Below are 12431 nucleotides of genomic sequence, written 5' to 3' on the forward strand. Positions count from 1 at the left end.
CAATTGCAGTGGTATCAACCTAAGACAGGAGGCTGACGCCTAAAGGTCAGTTTTCCGATGACGGGTAAGAACCATATGTTGAATTGGACAACCTACCAGGCACGGTCCTTAAGCCACATTGCTTGTTTAATTAATCAGAAGGGGGGAGATGCTGGGAGCCATTAGCCAAGTAGGTATGACAATTTCCTTGCCAGCGTACTCCATGTTGCTGACATTTTGTAGTGACATTGAATGTAGTTGACCTTGCTCAAGGACCAGGGCGGATTAGGGTGTTCCCGGTTTAACATAATCGGGTTTAGGGCGTTCCCAGTTTAGGTTCCAGGTTTAAGGTTTAAGATTATTCCTGCTGGGAATAGGGCGTATCCTGCTGCCTAAGTTCCCCTTGAGTTCTCATGGGATTCAGACAGTATATTTTGGGAGACTGAAGCCCAGTGGAGGAATTTGGGAGAGAACGTGGATTTGGGCAGAGAACGTGGATTTCCCCAGAACGTGTTTGTATACGGCTGGTGTGAGTTCGGGAATAAAGAGTTGCTGTTTGAATCTACAAGCTGTGTGGTGGCTCATGATTGTGTGCCCAGCCAGACTGCGGCAGCCTAGCACCTTGCTGCCATCTCCTGGAGATGGTTGGTCTTCTTCTGTTCCCTAGACCTTTGGGCCTGCTTCCCCGAACCACCTTTAGCACGTTGTGCCATAATGTGAATGCCAAAGGTAGTATTATACTGCAGTGATATGAGCCTCATTGAAAAAAGACACAGGTGAGTAATTAACATAGTGAATGAAGCAAATGACCAGAAAATGAAGTAAATACCCATCAGCCATTGGCATTCAAAGAAGTGGCAGCCAACTGAATGAAACTGACCCAGGATCACTCATGAGAATACGCATTCAGGATGTGAAAATCTTACAGTTTGAATCTGGTGTCAACAGGCACAGAAAAATACTGGTACCTCCCTTGGGCACCAATGCTGCCATTATCTTGGAAGACATATCAAAATATCATCTGTTTTCTTCTTCATTTTCAGTAAGTAAATGGCAACATTCCTAAGGAAGCTGAAAGGATGGAAGGTCAAAGACTAGCAGCCAATTATCATGATAAACTTGTGCTCATAATTCTCTGCCCCTGGCAGCTGGTGTCTGAACTCAGGATCAAGTCCTGTGCCTAACACAGAACCTCCTTTAAGCAGGGCATTGCCGTAGCAACTGGGCAGTCTTTACCTGAACCTTTACATAGGAAGTTCCCAGCACAGGCACAGTTCCTGCTAGAGGATAGTCAAAGACAGCAGAGGAAACAGAGAAGAACAAAAAGAGAGAAGATACACCATTTAAGTGGCAGGAATATAATGACCTTTCTGATAGGCAATGTAATCATAGAAATCAAGAACTTTAATAATGCCCAAATCATTTGAATCAATAATTTTGCTTCTAGAATCTAGCCTGAAAAAAAAGAAAAGAAAAAAAGAACCCACTAGAATGCCAGCGATTCCTAAGGCTTTCTATATGATAGTGATCAATTAAGACACACTAAATATCACCAATAAGAGAAGGGTTAAATAAATGATGATATAGATATACAACAGAATAATAGTCATTATAAGCATGTTTTAACTCTATTTAATAATATGGGGAAATATTCAAGTTATGATCAAATTAAAAATAATAAAGTAAAACTAAAAATGTGTACATGCGCTATGATCTAAATCATATTAAAATAATATTTTGCATAAAAGAACACAAGATGGAAGCACACCAAAGCATGAACACTGTTCATCTCCGGATGATGAGACAGAGAATGATTTTTGTATTCCTTTTTATATGTGTTTAGATATTTAGATATTTAGAATAACCAATGAGATATTAATGGCTCTTAATTGCCTTACTTTTCTAGTATCAACTAGAATACTTAATGCTTTAGAAATTGTCACCAAAGGAAGATTCAAGAACAAATGGACTGAACGAAATGTTCCATGCCTGAGACAGAAAGAATGGGACAGGATGTAGGATCATACAGAACTTTTCCTTTTCCCCTGGAACCCTCAGGTTGGGATGGCAATAGAACCACCCCAGACAACTGTGGGAATCCCAGGGCAAAGGAGACCCAAGCTTCCTTGTGTTTGGAGCAGCAGGGAGTTTGAGCAGGGAGATATTACATTGTAGGAAGCAGCCCCCTCCCCTCCCAGAAGCAGGCTGACTTCACGGCGCTGGAGAGACCATGACTGCATGGCTTGTCCCAGCAGAATGAGCTGAATGAAGCCCCCTACACCTGTGTGGGCACAGTGGCCAAATATTCCCAGGCTTCTAGAAGTGGGTGGCACCTAGCTGAGAGAAGGCCTGGTCTCGAAAGGTTCTCACAACTGAAATGGGAATCCCCAATCAATGGCTTCAGGGAAGACTGTCTTGTTATGGATTATAAGGGGACAAGCAGGACACTAGCTCCATAGGTGGACCTGCCAGGTAGACATGTCTGAGAATAAGATGAGTCAGGTCACTTCGCAGAAGCCAACACAGGCTCTTATGGCAGAGGCAAAGGTGGATAGCCCTTCTGCTCTTAGGGGCTTGTGCTTAATGCACCCCTTCCCACCCAGGAATATTTTTTTAACCCCCAATGTGGGACAGAGGAGGAGGGCAAGCAATCCTAAATGGGACTGAGTTTCAATCCAAGTGTCTGGGAAATCAGGTTACCTGGAAGTGACTAGTTTAAATTTTCACACAAAAAGGGCTCAGAGTCAGAAATTCAATTGAGTTGTGAAAAATAAAGTTACACATACATACATGTCTGTATGACTTATTGAATGTTAACTCACTGAGTGTTTTCAAATACTCAGTAATGACCATAGTTGGTATTTTTTAAAGAAAAGCATAGCCCAATAACACAGGTATAGGCTGATGGGAAGCTGGCCTCTCTGTATGACGGGAACCTGTTCCCCTAGCCTCTAAGAGCCAGTACCTCATTTCCAAGAGCCTCTACATTACGATTCTGAATGAATGTGTGTGGCCAGAAGTGAATGCAAAATGGTGCTTCACAGCTGTCTTTTCTGCCCTGTCACCACCCTCTACTTCCTTTACCCCATATCCTTACCCTTGCAAATCAATAATTAAACTTCCCTTTACTTGGTCCTTTCTTTTCTTCTTCTTGTGAACCATTTTCCCCCCCTCAAAGCAATATCAAATCACAGAACAAATCCAGCCACACACAATGATGACCTCAAAATATTTGAAGAACATGTTGGTTTCTATGTTTGGTTTTCTTGGCTCCAGGTTATACCAAGTCCTTATATGATAATTCCCTCTCGCCATCATGGCCATCCTCCCTGGGGGTCACACCTAGGATTGTCAGGGGCCACTTAAAAAGCAGTACTTGGAATCAACACTGTGGCCCTGGGTTCTGGCCACAAAGACATGCTATTATTCTGCTAAGGCTGCAAAGGGTGCCAAATGGGCATTTGTGTTCCTAGCTGGGGGTGTCTCAGCATGTGGACTCACATCCAGAACTTTATCAAATGAGTGGTTGTTAGGTCACGACCGTGCTCTGCTGCACTCGGGTTCTGGCTGGGATCATGCAGCTGTGGGTGCCAATCACATTCAGCCACCCAGGAGAGGCAGGTCAGTGCTTGTCCTTTCTGTTACTGACAGGGTCCTGCCAGTGAGGTCTGGAGAAAGGAGGATGAAGGGAATAGGGAACCCTACATTGCACCATTGGCCATATCCCTCCCTGCCTTAGGGGTCCCCTCCTGTCATCTCTGTCCTCTACTTGAAACAAAAATCTCATGCTTTCTTCCTTCTTTTCTTTCTTCCTTCTTTTCTCCCAAAAGCTCATCTGTCCCTTTGCTGTATCTGTGGGTCTTGTTCTCTCTCTAGGATCCCTCTTAAGGAAGATAATCCCCCAACATTAGAGGATTTTATCAAATTACTGAATATCCCTTCTCCTTGCTTGAGGTCCCCATGGCATGCTCAAATCCTGTAGAGGACACTCCCTCTAGTGCCAACCCCACTGCCCTCTGGGGCTGGTTGTGTCCACCTCATTCCCTCAGCTGTCTACTTTCTCTGCTGCTGACACCGTGTTCCAAGCAGACTTTGGAGCATCTCCCCCACAGAAGCATTGACTTTGGCAGATCTCTTGGGGACCAGTGATGTCCTAACTTGTTTGCTTTTCCAAGGCTGGTGTTTGCAGGGGTTATTTGGAACCAGAACTGAAATCGTCCCACGTCCTTATGCAACTCCTTCAGTAGGCTTCAACAGATAAATAAAGCCCTCCGCCCCTCTGTGGGTCTAGCTTTCTAAGCAGAGTACCTGAGTTGTCCTGAAACCTCCAGCCATCTGCCCACTGGCCAGGGCCTCTCTGGGGCAACCATGAAGTCCTTCATTCTGCTCCTTTGTCTTGCTCAGCTCTGGGGCTGCCACTCAGCCCCACATGGTCCACTGGGCTATAGGGAACCAAATTGCGATGACCCAGAAACAGAGCAAGCAGCCCTGGCAGCTGTGGATCATATCAATCAATTCCTTCTTCAGGGATACAAGCAGATCTTGAACCAGATCGACAAAGTGAAGGTGTGGTCTAGGGTAAGTGAACCTGCTGTGAACAAGTTGAAAGAACCTATGTGTGCAGCCCAACCTGGTACCTCAAAAGACCAGCATCTCCCAGCACAAATGCAGCTGCAGTGGGGAAACTCTTGTTTCTTCCCAGCAGTAAAAACGAAGAGGCAGATGGAAGGCAAGAGAGGAGATGTTCAGTTCCACAGTCATGGATCTCAAGGAAGCTGCTGGGTGGGGGGTCGAAGTGGGATGGAGGATAAGAAAAAGCTTTGAAGGATATTTGGCAGATGACAGTTGAAAAGTGGGACCTGCTAGAAAAACTAGGGCCCAAGAGATTGGCTCCTATTTGCTAAGTTATCATTGACTAAAAGTCAATTTACCTTTCTTGGTTTCTGTTTGTCTCTGAATGAATGACACTAGCATTTGACAGATGTTATTACGATATGCCAGCCCTTTCACATAGCTCACCTCCTTAACTGCTTCCTTTCCCGCTCCAGTGCTTTATGGTAGATGCACTGACCTTGTCTTATAGAAGAGGAAATGAAGGCTCTGAGTGACGTGTTGTCAATTTTTGGTCGAGGTCATATAATTAATAAGCATTCAGACCGGGATTTGGTTCATATCTAGGTTCCTTCCTCTTTACAAGCTGCCTCCCAGAAAGAGTTACTCACATCCCAAAGAGAGAAGTCTTGGCATAAACAGGATTCACTGCTCCCTATGTCCAGCAAGAAACCAACACAGCCTGGAGCCAACGACAATAAAGAGCAGGCCAGAAAATATACCTTGGAGATCAGTTGAAAGATTTGGAGAGGGGGCTGGGAATGTGGCTCAAGTGGTAGCGCGCTTGCCTGGAACGCGTGTGGCCCGGGTTCGATCCTCAGCACCACATACAAACAAAGAGGTTGTGTCCGCCAAAAACTAAAAAATAAATATATATATAAAAAAGAAAGATTTGGAGAGGTGGGAAAAGGGTATCTGTCTACTGTCTGTTTTGAAACCAGATTTCACATCTGATTAAGGTAATTCTTCCAGCAAACATTATTTCAAACCTTCCTTGAGCAAGAACCAGTGTCAGGTACTATGGGAGATATTCAGTTGAACCTTTAAAATTGCCAGTACTTAGCTGCTTGTTATATATAAAAATGGCAATTTGATATGGTTTAACCTGACATAAACAGTCTGTGGCCATAGAAGATTTACAATCTAGGAAAAAAAAACAAGGTAAACATCAAGATGTCTGCACTGATAACAGATACCCGGTTTCAAAAAAGGAGAAAATATTTGAAATCATGACTTCCCCAGGGAAATTTTAAAAGTTCTGCATCCATATTAAAGTATAATGAAGACTCAGAGGAGACTCTGATCAATACAGGGGAAACAAGAACACAGCATGCACATTTGAGGGAAAAAGCAATGAATGGACATTATGATTTTCACTAATGGCAGAGCTTGAGGGTACTAAGTCTACCCGGGTCCTAGTCACTGTAGTTCTGAATCGTTTCAGGAAGTTACTTTGGACACACCTTCATATCACAAAATGCAGAGCATCCTTTAGGGGAGAAGATTCTGAGGTTCCAGTGATTAGCAAGTCAGGCAGAGCTGAAATAAGAGGCAAATAGAGCTGGGATGAGGTTTTCCAGGTCTTTTAGATTTTTCCAGGCTTTCAAGAAAAAAAATACATAATCAGGTGAAATGACAGAACAACTCCAAAGATTTAGGTGTATAGGCTGGTGATAGGACAGCTTCCTCCTCTCAGTGCAGATTGGCTCTTCCCTCTCATCACCACCAGGGGAACCAGAGAGCAGCGTCTGTGCACCCAGACATCTACTAGCCAAGAGACCAAGGAAAAGCCAAGGACTACAGCAACGAAAATCTTGAAGAAGGAAAAGAAAATGGGAAAGGAGGGAAAGTAGATGATGAAAGGGAAGAGAAAACGAAGCATAGGGAGGGAGAAAGATAATAAAGAGAAAACAGTAAGCTATCATCTACGCCACCTTACTTTGCATCTTGACTAAGGAAACCCAAAATTTTCAAAGCACTGCTGGAAAGGTGAACTTTTTTAATTTAAAAAATAAGTATCATAACTCAGTTTTAGTTTCCAAATAGAGCTCAAAGTGAGAACCGTGACTCCATCCCTTGTCCAAGCCCATTCCTCTTGCCCAGTTAATGGAGGAAGAACAGAAAAACAGTATGGTCCTGCCCCCAGGCCAATTGAGGGCTAGCTGGAGTTGAGACTGGCAGTAAAAATAACTTCTCCTTCCCCTCTCCAAAAGTGGGGGAGGGCCCAAACCCAAGGGGGTGGGGCTCTCATTTTGGCCCGCGCAACATGGTCTATGTATGGGCCATAAACAACCAAGACATAGACAACCAAGGCGTCATTCTGTCTCCACAGCGGCCAGTAGGAGAGGTATATGAACTTGAAATAGACACGTTGGAGACCACCTGCCATGCATTGGACCCCACCCCTTTGGCAAACTGCTCCGTGAGGCAGGTGGCCCAGCATGTGAGTACCCTTCTTATGGTGACTGTTGTGATACCTCATCCAGTTCCACTGCAGTTCAGAAAAGAGCAGGTCCCATTCTATCCGGCTTCCCAGCCTACCTTCTCGTCCAGCCAGTATGCAGTTTCTAAAACTGGCATTGAACGCCACCTTCCATGTCGTTGATTTTTACAATTTAGCCTCCTTGATGTAGCCCTCCCTGAAAGCGGAGAGTACAGTGTTTCAAAATCACCCCCGTGAAGATGACTTTTTGAGGGTTACCATAGACAACCAAGGCGTGAGGGTGGGGGTGGGGCGGGCTGGGGGCTGAGGCAGAGGAATCCCTTCCTCCTCGGTGACAGTGAAGGCCAGCAGTGCTCCTGGGCCCTCACTCTGGGTTTATTTCACCAGGCTGTGGAAGGAGACTGTAAGGTCCATGTGCTGAAACTGGATGGCAAGTTCTCCGTAATGTTTGCAAAATGTGATTCCACCCCAGGTACAAATGCTTCTTTTTCTTATTATTTTTACCTTGTAGAGAGGGGAAGGAATCTGAATAGTTTTGATCCTAAGTAGTTTCGGTCACTTGGTTGGTTAAGAAAAGGAGCAGCCAAACTTCCTGGATCTTGAGATTTAAAGACGGTTTAAGGATCTGTTCTCATTGGAGGTGAAAATGGTCCCTTAGTGACAGGGATTCCTGCGGAAATTTCAGCATGACACAAGCCACCGGAAGGTTTATCCCTGGAAGCAGGGATAAAGCCTAAAAGCCATTGCAGCATATGTTACCCCTTTCTAAGTCTGTGGAGCTGGAGCGAATGCCCTGGAAAATTAGGAGACCTTCCCTTCTCTGCGCAGACTCCGCGGAAGACGTGCGCAAGGTGTGTCCGAACTGCCCTTTGCTGGCCCCGCTTAATGACACCAGGGTGGTGCACGCTGCAGAAGCCGCTCTGGCCGCCTTCAACGCGCAGAATAACGGCTCCTATTACCAACTATTGGAAATTTCCCGCGCTCAACTTGTGGTAAACAGACTCTTCGACAGATTGGGCAGTTTGGTGGCACTTGTGGTGAAGTAGGGGTGAGGAAAGGACAGGTGCAAGGACAGCAGCCAGAAGGCAAGGAGTGTGTTGGCTGGAAAGAGGCAAAAAAGGTCTCCTTGAGGTATGAGGACTGGGAATGTCATGAAGACCCCCAAACCTCGCCTCCACCAGACTGAGACCCTCTAGCATGAAGCAGCCAGACGCTGCGGGTAGGCACAATGCATCTTCTCTCGTTCTAGCTAAAACCAGCGTCCATGTTCAGGAGATGGAGGTTCCCATATTATCCAGACACACTCACTGTAAATCCACAGGTTTACCACGCATCGCCACCATTAGCAACAGTCTAGCAATCAATATTTACAAAGGCAGGAGGCTACTTATAGGTATATAATGGTAAGATTCTAAAAATGCTTTTAGAATCACCACACACACACACACACAAAAACACCCAATTGTACTACAGATGGTTTAGCATATTTGAATGGAACCAGATTCTAATATTTAAGAAACCTGGTAATTTGTATACCAGCTATGGCATACTTAAAAATACTTTATGTGGTGATTCTGTTAACCATAATATGTGATTCTTGGAACATTTTCATCCCAGACTACACCAAATAACAGACATGTTTTTATTGTAAGTGTCCATAGACTTCAAGTACTATAAAAAGGAAAAACACAAGCAGTATCTTCCATGCTTTCATCTAAAAATTTTCACTTGATCCCACTTTATAGGTGGGAGAGGCTGTTATCTCTTCACCTTCCCATCCCATCTTGGAATAACCCAAACCTTAGTGCAGCCCCAAGAGTGAAGGCCGGGGGAAGCAGGGTTTCCACTCATGCGGTCTGAGTGAGGCCTTCTGACTTCCTGTTCCTGTCTGAAAACTCACCTTTGTCCTAGATGATGGGCAGCGAACACCTGCTTCTCTTTCAGGGAAGACCCAACCCCTACCTCTGTAGTACAAACACTTTAGAGCACACTCCGCAACAACTGTCCCATCAACCATGCATGGGCTTATTTCCAGGACCACAAAATATGGTCTATGTGAATGGTGTTCCCTGAAGTTGTCCTGTTGCCATGACTCTCTCTCCCTGCCCTTTTCATTTCAAGTCATATTGCCTCAAGTGCATTTTGATTTATTCTTATCAGCCTCTCCCAGTTTCTACCTATGTGGAGTTTGCAGTGGCTGCCACTGACTGTGTTGCTAAAGAAGTCACAGATCCAGCCAAATGCAACCTGCTGGCAGAAAAGGTGAGTGGGCCAGGACTTGAGGTTGCTGCTACCCAGGCAAAGCTGATTATAGGACAGAACATCTTATGTAACTTATATCTTGGGGCTGCAAGAAGAAAATGGCTATGTGAAATGTGGGCCTGGATCATGCCTGATCTTTCTCTGGGGTCTCACTTCTGCCCTTAAGAGCTGTCACAAAATCATCTCATTTACTGGAGGCACATGAAGTTAGGAGAAAGACAGAAGCCATCTCCTAATGAAGACAAGTCACACCCAGCTGTTGGAAGTGTGATGTGTAGATTTCCTAGATGTACCATTTGTGTGAAAACTTTCAAGTCTTTGAGTTAGTAATGTCCACTTGAACGAATTTAATCTAAAGAAATCATCAGAGGTTGTATATATATGTATACATATATACATACATATAAATAATGGTTTATCATAGATAAAAGTGACTGAAAAGGAGGAAAAATCTCAGTGTCCAATAGAAGGGTGCCACTGAATAATACATGGCACATTAATAAATAGAAAATTATTCAAGATAATTAATGATATGAAGAAATGCTATTATTTTAGGTCATAAATGGTAGAATCAAAATGAGCTCAGCTTTTAAGTTGTGTTTAATAGAATGTAAAATTAGAAAGAAATATATCAATATTAACAGTAGTTCTTGCTGGGTCAGACTATTTATGTGTGGGATTTTGGGTGATTTTTCTCTCTCATAACATTTCTTTATTTTCTGCATTATATATATAGGAGTATATGTATATATGTATACATATATAGGAGTATATAAGTCATATACAGAATCTTTAAACTTTAGGAAGATTTTTTAAAGAAATTAAAATTTTAAGTTTCTTTGCCTCAGTGTAGTTCAGTGCCAGTGAAACTAGGGAGGAAATCCATTTTTTTCAGTATAAACATTTTTCTATATATTGTAATAATTATGAATATTAATGACAATTAAACATTTTTGAGACAATCCATAATATGATCACTTTCTCAAAATATACTCTGCTGTCATGTATATCTAAAAAGAATATATACAAAAATTAAAAAGTAGTCCATTTTTTAATATCGGTTAAAATGACTCCCCTCTCTCTATGGGCAGCAATATGGCTTTTGTAAGGCGACGCTCAACGAGAAGGTTGGTGGAGAAGAGGTTGCAGTGACCTGCACTCTGTTCCAGACGCAGGTAACAACTTCATGGATATTCTTACATCTTCAGAATACAGAGATCCCCTTAACCTGCATGCAGCGTGTTAGTAATGACAAGGCGTTTGTTGTCCTGTCCTCCTAAACTTCACAATGTAATATGGTATGTGGAATCGTCAATACGTGGAAAGATAATTCATCCATGTCTTTCCCTCCCATGCACCCGTGGCTGCAGGGCAGAACCACACTAGTGAGTAGTTGACAAGGCCATTTGTTCATGTATGGGAGGTGGAGTTGTGTTTCTTAATTGTGGACAACAGGTGAGTAGGTCTGTCTGACAGCTCCCAGTAGCTGAAAGCTGAAGGCGTAGGTGAAAAAGACTGCGAGTTAGCTGTAGGTGGAGTGATTTTACTCATGGGACGTGTGTAGAAGTCCACTGTCCACCAAAACAATCCTGGTGGAACTGGGGGCCCCATAGGCTAGTTATCTCTCCCCTGTAAACCTGATGAGAATCCTTTGCACATATGCACATTTGTGGGGGGGGGGTTGTTTTGTTTGCGAGATTCCTTACAAATGAAAATTCTTACTATAAGGAAATTGGGTTGGAGGTGCCACCCAGACCTGTGGGTGGCTTTAACTGGGAGGAAGAAGCAAGCTAACCTCAGGAAACGGTCCTCTCTCCAGCCTGTGGTCATACAGCCCCAACCAGACGCCAATGTAGCAACCCCTGACGCTGTCGTGGAACAAGCTACACCTGCATCCCTTCCAGCTGGTCAGCCTGCAGCATCCCTGGTAGTTGGACCTATGGTGGTGTCACCCCCCAGAGGACCCCCGTCACACCGGGTACATTACGACCTGCGCTATGCCTTCTCAGGTGTGGACTCAGTGGAGTCAGCCTCAGGAGAAGCATTCCACCCAGGGAAACCACACAAGGTGACACAGCCTGGTGTTGCTGGTGCTGCTGGTCCATTAGTCCGCCCATGCCCAGGCAGGATCAGACACTTCAAGATCTAGGCTAGACACAGTAGAAATGGGAAGGTTTGACACAGAGAACATAGCCACCATTTTGTCTAGGTCTGGCATGGGTGGGCCTTTTCTGCTGTCAAAGCAAGTGCCACATGTGTTTAGATCAACATTAAATCTTGAATTCCAGCCTCTCTTCGTGCCTCAGAGGATAGAAGCAGAGAGGGTGAGAGACATAGGCTGACAACTTGATTGTCTTTGTCTTCATGATAAACCACTACCATTAAGTTCTCTGCCTTCTGGTTGACCTCATAAAAACAGTGGGAACTGTGACTTTGAAAGGTGCTCTTGTCAAACTTGTATCTGATTATTAATAAAAATGCCTGAAGGACCTTTCTTAATAGAGAAGGTTCTAAACTGAAATATGGTCATGATTATTGCCTACTTCATCCCAGGTCTGCTTATGTATGGGGTCTGTTATCCCAAGAACAACACAAGTGTCCCTCACCAAATCTACTTGATAATAGAAAAAGAAAACAACAAATATCTTGGTGCCAAATACAGGGAAAAGTGAGACTAGGATCTGCTCCCAACCCTAGGATATGACCATTTTCTTATGAAAAAAAAAATTCCTTTCATTCAGAAGAGACAATCTTGCTAAAGGAAGCCAAGTGCCTGAACTTTGTACAGATAAATCAACCACTGGTTTTCTCCAATACTCAGGTAAGAAGGTATTGTAACTAGTACAGGAATAGCACAGGAATCCCATTTTAATTAGATTTGTTCAATATTTATGTTTTAAATATCTTCTTAGTACACACTCAGTGTATAATGCAGCTTTCTAGCCAGTCTGTTTTAAGAATCCAAGTGAAAGCTCTGGTGTATGGTATATTTAGAGAAGGGGTCCCTGGGCAAGTGAATCTGTAGACATTATCTAAGTGCTCAATGGCATGAGAGAATAAACAGTCCCCCTTAAAGAGTAATGCCTACACAATTTCAATTTTTGTCCATCAGCTTGAGGTTGTTCTGAACCTCCTC

At 43.8% G+C, this 12431-nt stretch overlaps 1 protein-coding gene across 1 annotated transcript; it reads left to right on the plus strand.

The window, feature by feature from the left end:
- The first annotated feature begins 4123 nt into the window (after positions 1-4123).
- Positions 4124-11816, plus strand: Ahsg (alpha 2-HS glycoprotein). Its single transcript, XM_015499963.2, has 7 exons — positions 4124-4557; positions 6923-7033; positions 7421-7505; positions 7862-8025; positions 9194-9295; positions 10387-10470; positions 11115-11816. Exons 1-7 carry the CDS (start codon positions 4348-4350, stop codon positions 11442-11444), a joined length of 1086 nt encoding a protein of 361 aa, XP_015355449.1. The 5' UTR covers positions 4124-4347; the 3' UTR covers positions 11445-11816.
- The last annotated feature ends 615 nt before the right edge of the window (positions 11817-12431 follow it).

Source organism: Marmota marmota, unplaced genomic scaffold (genome assembly GCF_001458135.2).
Source record: "Marmota marmota marmota unplaced genomic scaffold, marMar, whole genome shotgun sequence".
Taxonomy (NCBI): domain Eukaryota; kingdom Metazoa; phylum Chordata; class Mammalia; order Rodentia; family Sciuridae; genus Marmota; species Marmota marmota.

Coding starts and splice junctions, on each gene's coding strand:
- Ahsg (XM_015499963.2), top strand. CDS start 4,348: ATGAAGTCCTTCATTCTGCTCCTTTGTCTTGCTCAGCTCTGGGGCTGC. Junction 7,034..7,420: donor TGAGGCAGGTGGCCCAGCAT/GTGAGTACCCTT, acceptor TTATTTCACCAG/GCTGTGGAAGGAGACTGTAA. Junction 9,296..10,386: donor GCAACCTGCTGGCAGAAAAG/GTGAGTGGGCCA, acceptor CTCTATGGGCAG/CAATATGGCTTTTGTAAGGC.